Here is a 12,257-nt window from a genome sequence, read left to right as displayed (position 1 = left end):
CAGAGAAACCTGGAGAGCAAGGAATGGTGTCAGGTTCATGTTTAGTAGCATCTGTTCTCGTGTTTCACAGTGGGCTTGTGTACCCACTGCAGGGAAGCCTGTAGTGTTTAGCACTGACAGCAATTGAACTGCTGACTGGGGTCACTAGACAAATGTGGAAAGCTTAGAGAAAGCTTGTGTGTTCGTGACTATGGTGCTGGCCCTGCTAACAACTCCCTTTCTTCCAAACATTCATGGTCACATGTTTGGGCCATGCCCTTGGTATGTTACCAGATCACCAGGGAGTGCTAGTGAGCTTGTGGAAGAGCTTTGGGTTTTGGTTTTATGTTGAACAAAGGTGTATGGCCAATGTCCTTTTGCTTGGGCCATCCGTCTAAAGGTTATTTTTCAGGTGACCAAGAACAGGATCCAGTCCTTTCGGGATTACGGGATTGCTCTCTTTGACCAAGCCAAAGGCCTGGTGCAGGAAAACCTCATTTTCCAAGGAAGGTCCAAGAAATCCATTTTGCAACCAATATCGAATACAGAGGATTGTATCGTCCAAAACAACATCCTTCTCACCTTGAAGAAAAGGTGAGGCCTCCTGCCCCATGGGGTGTGGTAGTGAGCTTGGAGCCACCATTCTGTGCTCATGTTAGGGGACCCCTGGAAGGCTCAGCTTTGCTGCTCTTCTTCCCAAATTCACAGTCACTAACCTATGGCACCAGCTTCACCAGCAAGTGCTTGGTGAACCACTGAAGGCAAGGACTGAAGATCAAGGCAGAGCCAAGAGGTTCCTCATGGGATACCTCCAAAACCAAGTAAGAAGCTTGAGTTGTTCCTTGTAAGGCCAGTCTGGGTCTTCACTGTGTCTCTGAGCATACTGACATCTGCCTTGTGCCCTGGCCAGCTCACTTGCATTCTGTTACATGGAACTGCCTTTGAGGTCTGGCTGCTGCATTTGCAGGCCTGCCTCAGCCCTGCAGTAGGGACAGCCCCAGGGCACTTATAGCCTGCGTTCAGTGAAAGAAGAGGGAAAATAAGGCCAGACTCACACCCTGGTTTACATTGTGTTTGTGTGCTGGCAGGGGGAGGGGTAACTTCAGACCACCAGATTGCATGTCCAGGCTTTTGCTACCAGAGCAATGTGAATGACAAGCAGGAGAATGCATCTCAAAGCTTTTATACTTCCAGGGAGTGATTTAGCTCTCCTGGTCTTTGCGCCAATGTAAGAGCCATTTCTTCTAGTGGTCTTCAGAGGTACTGCTATACCTGGAAGCCTTTAATGTGAGCATTCCTTAGCTAACAACAGTCACCTAAATCTCAGTGACTCACATTATAGGCCTTATTCAGAATAGATCTTTCTAGACCAGGGCTCTGCAGCACTCTTCTGAGGAGCGACAAACTGGCAGGCCCATCACCCTTACTAGGGCTGGTTGTTCAGAGGATAGCTCTTTTCAACTAGAAATATAACCTTTCCTCTTCTCTCTGGGGCATGAATCTCATTCCAGGGTAGAGGAGAGGACACAGTCAGATTGGAAGAGTTGCATTACTAGAGGGAAATTAGACCATGTGGTCCTCGAGGAAGATGAAGCTCTTGTCACCTGGTCTTCTAGGTTCCAGGAGCATACAAATAAAGTGCAATAGGGAGGACTCTGGGCAACTCTTCCAGTCCCCTTAGCCCAGCAGCTCCTCCATTAGGTTTTCAGATCTGGCCCCTTTAAACAATTCTTGAGAGTCCCTGCACATGATTAATTCCCAGCATTGTCTCTCCCTCTGCAAGCCCTTGTCCCATCCCCAGAACTTGAAGTTACTCAGAAGCATTGGCTGGGAAATCACAGAAAGTGATTTTTGCAGTAAAACAAGGCATTCTGTCTCAAATCTCAGACTATTTCTGCCCCATTTGGTTATCAGAACAGAAGTTGGATGATGAGCATTGTGCAGTTATCAGCACAGGCTAGCTCCTTGTTTCTTACTTGAAGAGTGAATTTCAAGGAAGCATTTTTTAAAGCTGCTCCAGAAGTGGCACTACCACCCCTCTTTCATGGCCACATGTGAGGTTTCTCTCCTTTTCCCAGGTTTGATGTGGAGTGTATGCTGATGAACCCCCCAGCACGACCTCACATCGAAGGAACTGCCCCTGGGTCCTCCATGGCAACCAGCAGTCAGAAGATTTCCAAAGTAACCAGGGTGGACAGAGGCTGCCACAACCAAGGGAGTATCTTCTGTGCTATTCTTTGACCAGGCAGGAAAGTTTCTTCACTTGTCTCTCAGCCTCTTTTTTCTCCGGAGGTGTCACTGGGAAGATTTCACATTCAAGAGCAGGGAACTCCATTGGGCTGTATTCCCTTTTTGAATCAAAGATTTTACAATGTCAATGGCACATCACTAAATAAAAAATGGCTGGGAGAACAGGCACTAGTTTCTTCCTCTTTGCCCACTGAGATCTTTGCTGAAGCAATTTACATGCAAAAGAAGTTCCTTGGATGGAATACCCTAATAGCAGGGCCAGCAATCAGCCTTGTCTGGCCTCCCCAGAAGAAGCTCAGAGCACGTTTCTCTTCCTACATGGACTGCAACTTTACTTATTTAAGAATCTTTTGCTTTGAAGTGGCTTTGTCAGTGACACATTTGCATTTGTGGCAGAAGAGTCACAGAGGTAGAAAACATGCCCTGTGTCTTCTAGTTCATTTCCATGTTTGTAGTGATTCTGACCCAGAAAGGCCACACAAATCATTGCAGACAGAAGCACTCAGCACTCATACAAACACATACATACTCATACCAACAGCACCAAAGGCCTCATCCTGTTCCCCTCTTTGGTTGATCAGGATGAAGGTCTGGTAGTGGGAAATATATACATATTTACAGTGTGGATCCCTCCAGTAGCTGAGCTTAAACATTCCATGTATTCAGTATCTGCCCCCGAATTGCAGGTCTCCCCAGTTGCTGGCAACTAGACATACAAGTCCCCGTGGCCTGCAACCCCACTCCCATTGTTGGTACAGAATTCCTCACACATGCAAATGCTGTGAATCCCTGCGGTAACTGGGCTTAGACACACAGTCCATCCCATGGCTGTCCCTGGATCCTCAGTTTCCTCCTCATTACCTCAAACACAGGGACATATATACACGTGCAAATGGCCCTTGCAGGCAACTCCCAGACCTCACGGTTTCTCTACCAGTTGGCCTGAACCCCTTGCTCCCTCTGGTAGCCAGCTCCTCCTGTTGTCACTCGCAGACACATGCACATACCTGGCTCTCAAGACACTTGACCTACTTGCTGGGTAGTCCAGCTAGATATTCACTAGTGATCACACACTGATGTACACACCCTCACTCACTGCAGGTGCTGGCAGCACAGACACATGGATCCCTGTGATTGGCAGTCTGACTCCAGTTGCTGGCATTTAGGCCGCCATACACACACACATGCATGCACGTATACACGCACACAGAATAGAGAGCCTCTCACCCAGGAAAATAGTTTAAAATAAGTTTACTGAGAAGACAGGCCAGCCTGTGTTGATCAGGCACAGGGCATGGCCAGACAAGCAGGCTGACCAGCAACCTGTTTACATGCAATGGGCCCCTTTTATCCCCTTTTACCATTCTATCTTCCCATGTTTGTTCCTTTCGAAACCACCTTGATCCCTCCCTTTCTCCATCCTTGATTCTGCCCCTCAGCATCCCATAAAAATCTTGTGCAATTCCCAAATGCTGTTCCCCTGCATCCCATAATGTGTCCTGTATTCTGTAGGTAGTAATCCCGCCTCCATGTGTGAGGTGACCTGGAGAGGTGCTGCTGTGGCTCATTGTGGTGGATGTCCCCTTGGCTCATTGGGCTGATGGCTCTCCTGGGACAGCCCTGTGGAGGGCTGGGGCAGGGACTCCTTTCTCTGAGTGGGTTATTGGGGCTCCCTGTCTGCCACTGTGCCTGTGTGCTCCTTCATGCATGTGAAGACATGCTTTTTTATCACATAACGATCTGTCCAGACAGGCATCTCCTCCAGTACAAGCTGGCATAACTGTGTTGCAGTATCTGACATCTCCTGCCTCTTTGCAGCCTGATGCTGCTAGATGTGATCCACATATTACTTTTTTAAGGAAAATTATTGTTTTATACCATTTTTGTAAGGAAAGCTCTATGCCATAAATAAAGTGCTATATTTTAAAAGTTGCCTACATTTTAGTAACTGAGTTTGTTTTGAAGGGCAAGCATTTTTTATGGGCTCATCTGCTGTTTTCTAGAGGTCAGTGAAGCCCATGTTCAGATAATTATGAGCCTGGGATCTCCATCTGGTAATTTGCCAACAGAATTCCTCCTATTTTGAACAAGTCTCACCACTGGCACACTCCAAGTGCAAGCCAAGCACTCCATTTCAAAAATTATTTGGGGCATGAAGCTCTTGTTCCTGAATACAAACCAGGATATGTCTGTTTTAGAAACATTTTCTGAAGAAAGACAAAAATGAAAGAAGATACTGATCTTTGTATACTGAGCTGTGTCAAAGAAAATTCATTTGGGAAGGAGAGACATCTGTTTTTTTGGCTGGGTGGATTTACATTAAATAAATCACTAGATGAGAACAAATACATAACCAAACCAGAGATGGCCCTAAGAGTAGAGTTGGGATCCAGGGGCTGCCCTGTGTAACCATGCTGAATGTGTGAGATACATCATTACTTTTAAAGCTGCATGTGAAGGGTACTTTCCTCAGTAGCCTGGAGTTATTCTAGAAAGAACATTGCTTTTTACATTTTAATGATAGCTGCAGTAGTTTCCATATGAAGTTCATAAAGAATAATGCAATCCAATGGTGTAAAAGACAAGCCTGGTGGTGTTTGAGCTCAAGTACGAATTTGTCCTGCAAGAGTGAGTTGGTCTAGCACTGGTGCACCTGCTCCATCAGCACAAGTGCTTGCTCGCAGTATGACTAAATGGGTCACTTACAGTTCAGGCTTCATACAGTAATCTCAAGGATTAGGACCCTTGCACCTCAGTTCTTCAGGTCTTCTCTCCGTGCCCTATGCACAGAAGGGAGCCATCAATCTTTCCTTTTACAGTCATTTTTCAGGAAATCCTCCAAAAAGTTCCTAGGGCATCTGATTCTGAGTGAAATTTTCCAGGGTGGCTTTTGAATAGAATCTTTCAGAAGGGTCTTGTCACACTTCGTAGCCCTGGTCTGCATGCTGTACTCACTTGGCAGTGATGGGTATTTGACAAATACCCAGCAGGAGCTGGGCATGCTTTATCCTGGAGGGTTTTGCATGCGGGGCAGTGCATTCAAAACCAGGGGTGAGAGACAACATGGCAAATCTCCAACATGAAGTTGTGGTCCTTAGGTATATATAATTATTTACTTCTTGGTGTACAGTCCAGAGCCATCTTGAGTCACCACTAGAGGAGACTTTTTACCATTAAAAGACTGCGTTTTTTTTTGGCAGTGTATAGTCAGCGTTCTGGTCAGAGGTTTGGATTGCTTCAGGGTAAAAATGCAAGTGTTGCCAGCACTGTGTAGCACTGGCCTGCCAGGCTTTGAAGGGTCAGGCTCACCCTTGCTCAGGAGACATGTGAGAGAAACCAGAGACAGCTTTAGAGACAAGGAAAGAGGTTGGTTCTTCTTCCCTGTCCAAAATGGACCAGCCTACAACACTGGGGACTGATCCTCCTCCTCCCCCCACCACCAAGGTTGCTTTCTTTCTGCTCTTGTGAATTTTACCTTCCACTCTGCCCAGCCCATCATCTCAAAGGCAGTAGTAATGATGGGCAAAGTGGCCCCCCCTTGACCTAGATAAAAGAGGTAGGCTTGCCCCGGCCCAGAAGAGAAGAGTGACCAGGAGATGACAGGTAGGTAAGTTGGGTTGAGTTGGGGTAACGACTTTTTTTAATGCCCCTCTTTTTTTTAAACCTGTTAATGAACTGAGTAAGGGCAGAAGAGATTTGAATCACTGCTTCAAAGGCAATGCTGAACTAGTACAAGTCTTCAGAAACCAGCACATCTAAAGCACAAAGTGCAGGTAGAAGTTCTCCTGACAGAGTGGAGGTATATGCACACAGTGCAAGGAGCTCCCAGCACTGAGAAAGAGGTCTCCTGAGATGATAGTCAGAATTAGGGAAATGGAAAAATGAGGCCTACTGGGACATAGTAGAACAGTCCTGTTGTGGTAGTGCCACTGAGGAGCAGATGAACTTCAGGGAAAGAAGAATCTTAGTGCTTAGACAAGATCAACCCTCCAGCTGTTAACAGTGCCATTTTGCTTTAAGGATACTTCTGAAATAGAAGTCTGTTCTGTATGAAGCCTTCTGAAGAGCCTTCTGCTCTTCATCAAATGCTCCAGTATGAGAACTGGGAGCACCTGAAACTATGCGGAGACTGGTGAAATAAAGTTCTGCTTCACCTAGCAGGGAAGCAATCTTTGGAACTTGCTGCAAAGGCACACTGGCAGCAGATGGGATCAGCAGGGCCAAAGAGGCTTGACCAGCTCCTGGCCAGCAGGGCCATAAATGGATACTACAGGGAGCAGGCAAGGATGTCCCCTCTACCATCCCTAATCTGGAGAGTGTAGGCACTGGGACAGTGTAAGGGGATGGGACCATACAAAGGAGCAAGGCTGGCCGGCTATCCCTAAATAGTCTCTTTTGCTGTCACTGTCAGTGCTGGGCTAGGCAGACAATTGTTTTGACCCAGGACAACTTTTGTGTTCTCAACACAGCTTTTTTAACTGTGGAACTGCTTTTAACAGAGGCCAGCCCGGATGATGCTTGGAGCATGCTGGAACAGGCTCTGTAAGATGCAGACTCTACTGTGCCTGGTTTCTGGCCCTTCCATACAGGCAGAGAATGAGGTGAGTCAGCATTCCCAGAAACACTAGGTTTAGTTGCTTCCAAGCCAAAGCATCTTCTGGGTTTTTGGGGAACACCTATAGGTTCAGGTACTTCCCAGAGGCTTCTGAAGCCCACTGACCAGACCGACAAAACGCAGTGAGATTTGGGATCTTCAAAATAGATTTAACACCCTCTTCATTCTGTGCTTGTTGCTCTTCAGGGCAGGAACAGCACATCAATGGAGGACGTGCATGCTGTCAAGCAGCCATATAGAAAATTGTTCACATTGAGAGCATAATGAAAGCAGACTGGGGTGCTGCTGCACTTGTGCATATGCTTAATTCAGTTGTTCATTGTTACAAACTGGGTTACTCCCACCAGACCAGGAGCTCAGTGAGGTCATAATCTGGAGCTCTGCTGGCTTTTTCATCACATGAGCATTGTGCAAAGCCAGAGCAATATTACATGACTTATGTGGCCAGTGCTTGGCACAGTCCTTGCATTTTGCTCTGCTCTAAAAGCACATTTGCCTGCTTGTAAGTTAATTAGAGCTCATTTCTACAAAGGCAGCACTGGCAAGAGCTGAGTGCTTCCCTGCTGCTGCTCTGCTTGTCCTGCTATATATGCAGGAGCCAGTTTTGAGACAAGATGCTAACATCACCAAAAAAAGCTGTGCCCTACAGTGCTGTCCCCCCAGCACCCTACAGAGTGGCACATTCTGCCCTAGATGTGAGAAGTAGCCTGCCTGAAGCCTGCAGGTAGCTTTAATGGGCTAAAATGCAGGGCCTCTTTACTTGGTGGCTAGATACCCTTTCAAGAGGGCGATACCACCATCTGTATGCTAGCAAAGTACTGGACTAATCCTGTGGCTGTGGCAGAGGAGCAGCAAGGAGAGCTTCCAGTCACCTTCAAACTGGGGATCCATGGGAGTCACCCTGCAGTGGACACAGCCTAAGGCTTAGGGTCCAGGACACACAAACCTCCATGCCACTGCAAGAGTGCCCTGCTGGAGCACACATTTAGTGCATCACTGCTTGACAGGAGCTTTTTATTGCCTGCTCAAAATTCTTCACCCCCTTATAAAGTCACAGTGAGAATGTATCTCTGCACAGTCTGTTTTCCACAGTGATTTTCAATGCTTCATTGTACTAGGAGACGAGTTCAGATAAGGATCATGACATACAACTTGTAGCTCCTGCCTCATGGCTCAAGCATGCTGATGCTGTGTTTGCTGAGAAAGTAAACTTATTTCCCTATTACAATATAGTGTTTTCTTCACTCGCTTGCTAAGGCAGCAGTTGTTTGGAGAAAATGGTGCCTGCCAAGTATAATGTGTATGTAGCACTGCCTCAGGTCAGTTCTTCAGAGACAGTTCAAGAGCAGCGGCTTGTGGTCCTCCTGCTCCCAGCCTGCCTATGCCATATGGTGGTGTTGTTCTGGCAGGGTTTTCAAACCAGCTGTTGCCCTGCGTTTCAGTTTGCTATTGGACAACCTACACACATGCCTCCAGAGACAAGGGCACTGACTCTCAATCTCTCCCAGCCTCTGTTGCTCCCCGCTCCTTGCATTCCTAATGTCTAGGAAATGCTCTGGAGCAAAATTCAGAAGTTCAGCAAAGAGTGTTAGCAAACCTCTCCTTCCCAGTGAAGCATCCTTCCCTAATGCCACTGGGTTTTCCTGGTCTCTCCTTTTCACCTTTTGTCTCCTCTCCATGACATGGACAGGGAGACCAACACTTGACTCAGGGCTCTGAGTCCCACTAGACTGCGTACAGCTTGTGGTTCACACCTGACAGTCCCTTCAGCCTGACCTGTCTGCAAGCAGCCCTGCATTCCCTGGTTCAGTGGGACTTGCTCTCAGGCTCTGTGCAGCACAATGCCTAGGGCCTCTCTCTGGGCCCAAAGACTAGATCTCAGTCTTTGTGCCCTCACAGCCAAGTCCATGTCTTGGCATCTTTTTCAGTAGTGAAGAACTCTGCCGAGTTACTGAGAAGGAAAATAACCGCTTTTCAAAGTGCTGTTGCTGATGGTAAGAGACACATTCCAGATGAGTCATTTCCCCTGCTGGACTAAAATCAGCACTCATTTTCCCAGAATCAGGGATGATGGTCTCAGACCCTGTCAGAATAGGCTCTAGTGCACACAGCAATGATGTCAAGAGAGGCTATTAACATCCTCATCTCTGCTGCAAGTGGCTACAAATCTTGGAAAGGAGTATTGGGACTTGCTTGGTTGGCTGGGCACTCATCTCTGCTTTCTACCCCTCTGCTCACTGAAGCATGCAGAAGCAGCTTTGCAACAGCAGTTAATTTTTGGTCCAAGAATTCATCACACTGTCAGAGCGGGTCATGTCTGCTTCCCTTCTAGTGCCCCAAATCAAGCAACCAAAACACAGCAGCAATAAGCCAGAACTGGAGGGCAAGTAAACTAATTATATGCATCTCAGAATAGTGCTTCATTCCAGTCTATCACAGCCAGCAGCTCTGACTTACACACAAGACAGACTGTAATTAGAATGGAAAAAAATAAGAAAAGTGGTAAGTTCCAGATTAGCTACCTGAACCAGTTCACTCTACAAAAGACTTGAGAACAAAGCCTGGGTGAGTCAAGAGATTCCCAAATCCAGTGTGTGATTGCACATCACAAGTGCTGCTGTCCTACACATATGCAAACTGGGCAGGAAAACACCCAGCTTCTGCCTAATCCTCTCAGGGAACCAAACACCAGGTGAGGCAGGACCAAGCTCTCCTGAGAACTAAGCTCAGTGCCTTCTACTGCCTGAACCCTCTCTCCCTCTGGGGACATAATCTCTGAGGCTGCAGGGTGTCTGCTTCTTCCGGATGTGGATGAGAGAGCTATGGAGCCATAAGAGAAAGCAAGACAGGGAGGCTGAGAGTCAGGGCACACCTTGAGAGTTCAAGTCCTAGACTCTGGGCCTCACTGCCGAGGCATGCAATGACAGCAGCTGGAGACCCAGAGTCCTGTGCACTGCAAAGAACTCACTCTTTCTTCAGCAATTCTTGTTTTCTGAACAAGTCCCACAGAGTTGTTAGAGTGCATAACTAATCCTGTTGCCACCTTTTCATTCTAAAGCCTTTCAAATTTTTCCCAAATAGATTTTCCACAGTAAGGGTAACAAACTGGCCACAAAAAACTTACTATTGATTATCTGCAGCCTGTAATTCCCATGGAGTTAATTACCCTCTGCCAGAAAACTGGATATGCTTTGTGCTGCTTCTAATGACTGACTATTCACAGATCCCACAAATGAGAATAGTAAGAAGCTACCATAGATCCCAAGGATGTACATAGGTGTATCTGAACCCAAATTACTGTCTGAAGCAAAGACAAACCTTCAAAGAGAAGACTGCTCTTGTCATCCTGCACTCCTCCTGGTTTACATAAGCTTTTCTTCTTGGATTTGATCCACAGCTTCTCACAAGCCCCAGATCCTCACAACCTTGCTTAATGGACACCTGGAATGAGACTTAGAGCCCAACAGCCTAAAACTAAATTGAAAATACAGAGAAACCAGCACAGAAATCTCTCTCCCAAGGGACAGTTGCTGATTCAAACTGCCCAGCCTTTCCGAAGATGACTCCAGCTCTTCAGTCAACAAAATTCCCTCTCCTCCACCTGAGATACAGAAAGTGGCAGCAATATTTTGTCTGTGTTACAACTTAACACTATTTGAACACAGAATTAAACTGAAAATCTGGAGAAACAAACACAGAGCATGCTGAAATTGTGCATAAACCAACATTGCTTAGCCTCTCTCTTCTTATGCTCTTCACCCCACAATTCTGTGCCAAAAAGGGTAAGACTAGCCGCCTGATGCTAGAACTATCCTGACAGTACTCAGTGGAAAATCTGTGGTTTCAGACATTGCTCCTTGCTCTGGCCCATCCTACATCTGTCCTCTCTCACATGAACATGAAGAAGGGCAAAGGCTTTATTATAGCTTTTTTGTTTGTTTTTCACATACATAGAAAAAATAAGCAGTTTGGTAAAGTCAATATCTGTCCTAGTGCAAGAACAAGACTGGTTTTCAGTTGGGTCTTGGGACGAGAGTGGACAGCCAAATCCAACAGATAAAATTGCCCACTGAATGCTCTGTGTGCAGGATGGCAGCTGGGAAAGGCACTGTTTCACCCCTGCTCTGACTTCAGAGGTATTTTAGTTCATCTTCTTGCGCTTCCGTTGGCCCCCTGATGCCTTCTGCATGGGCAAGGGGAGAGAGAGAATGCCCAGCTTGTGGTTCTGGTCAGCCTCAAGTCCTGGCAGCCCCTTTGCTTTGGAGACCTTCAACCGCATGGCCCTCGCAATGTCCATCATTCTGGAAAACACCAGAGAAACACTATGTCAGTGGGGTGGATAGGCCTTCCAGGACAGACGCGGTGCAAAAGAGCAATGGTCTTTCCCCTCAGGGTAGAAGCTAGGAGTCAGCAGCGAGCAGTGTGTCTTTTCTGGGTCTCAGAAGCACCATGGTGACAGAAGCTTGAAGTATTCAAAGGCTATGGGGTAGAGCCTTGCTGTGGTGGCTAAAATGTTACTGACCTGAGCAAAACCACTTTGGAGATCATTATAAACCTACACTGTCTTATTCAATGGCCAGCTAAATTGTAAAAATGCTGCTCTCCATTTCCAAAGGGAGGTCAGCAGGCCTTGATCCCCAGCATCTGTGTTCTTCAAATGTAAATGCTTCCCAAGGCACTCATTTCCTGTGCATGGTATGATGGAGGAAATCTAGTACAGCTCAAGAGCAATTCCTCTTGAGCTGCTGGAGTTCAGCATCCCTGGCTGTAAGTAGAAGAACTTGGCTGAGATATGTAATAAGAAGCATTTGGGCAAGAGAGTGCAGACCAGAACATACTTGGAGGCCTGTCAGAGAAAACCAAGCACCTCTGAAAATAGCAAGCAGGGAAATAAGAGTTCTGGCCTTACTGTGGTCCCAAGAACATACAATTCAGAGAATCCTCCCAACTCACTTTATATCCTTGAAATACAAAACGATTCAAACAGGAAGAGATCTCTGGAATTCTTTGATCAAAGCTCCCATTCCAAGCAGGGATCATCCCAAAGCTACATCAGATGACTCAGGGACTTGTATCATGCTTCAATTTTCCCAGTAGGTCCCAGCCTCCTCCATCTTGTTCTCACCAGGATACATTACCTGGTCCTCCCAGCCCCCATACAGTATTTAAAAGCAAAATGTGCATGTTAATCCCCCAAAACAGCATGGCTTCTTTCTAAACAGCTTGCTTAAAAAAAAAGAAAAAAATATGGAAATCAACATCAAATAGTGCTATTAAACTCACTATTCTCCATCAAAGAGCAAAGACCAGAATTGGGGGCAAAACCAGGGTTCATTCCATCAATGCTCCCAAACCCAAGAGGTGACTAAGGGCTCTGATAACTTCCAGTTTTCACAGCAGCTTCACATTACAT

At 46.6% G+C, this 12,257-nt stretch overlaps 2 protein-coding genes across 9 annotated transcripts in view; one reads left to right on the top strand and one right to left on the bottom strand.

Moving 5' to 3' along the window:
* FBXO10 (F-box protein 10) overlaps nucleotides 1-3,398 on the top strand; it is a 33,158-nt gene extending 29,760 nt beyond the window's left edge. For 5 of the 6 annotated variants that reach the window (XM_067316565.1, XM_067316561.1, XM_067316564.1 and 2 more), the window contains 2 exons: nucleotides 392-573; nucleotides 2,058-3,398. In XM_067316565.1, coding sequence (XP_067172666.1) covers nucleotides 392-573; nucleotides 2,058-2,220 — 345 coding nt within the window. In that variant the 3' untranslated portion in view covers nucleotides 2,221-3,398. The remainder of the gene's footprint in view (nucleotides 1-391; nucleotides 574-2,057) is intronic. The other variant, XM_067316566.1, reaches the window with a different exon arrangement.
* POLR1E (RNA polymerase I subunit E) overlaps nucleotides 1-12,257 on the bottom strand; it is a 35,208-nt gene that overhangs the window by 10,847 nt on the left and 12,104 nt on the right. For 2 of the 3 annotated variants that reach the window (XM_067316574.1, XM_067316575.1), the window contains exon 12: nucleotides 10,744-11,145. The exons of the other annotated variant lie outside the window; for it this stretch is intronic. In XM_067316574.1, coding sequence (XP_067172675.1) covers nucleotides 10,986-11,145 — 160 coding nt within the window. In that variant the 3' untranslated portion in view covers nucleotides 10,744-10,985. Of the gene's footprint in view, nucleotides 1-10,743; nucleotides 11,146-12,257 lie in introns of those variants that run through there. 3 annotated transcript variants of the gene reach the window in all.

This window comes from Apteryx mantelli, chromosome Z (genome assembly GCF_036417845.1).
Source record: "Apteryx mantelli isolate bAptMan1 chromosome Z, bAptMan1.hap1, whole genome shotgun sequence".
Classification (NCBI taxonomy): Eukaryota; Metazoa; Chordata; class Aves; order Apterygiformes; family Apterygidae; genus Apteryx; species Apteryx mantelli.
Note: the sequence above shows the minus strand (reverse complement) of the source record. Positions and strands in the feature narration are given on the sequence as shown.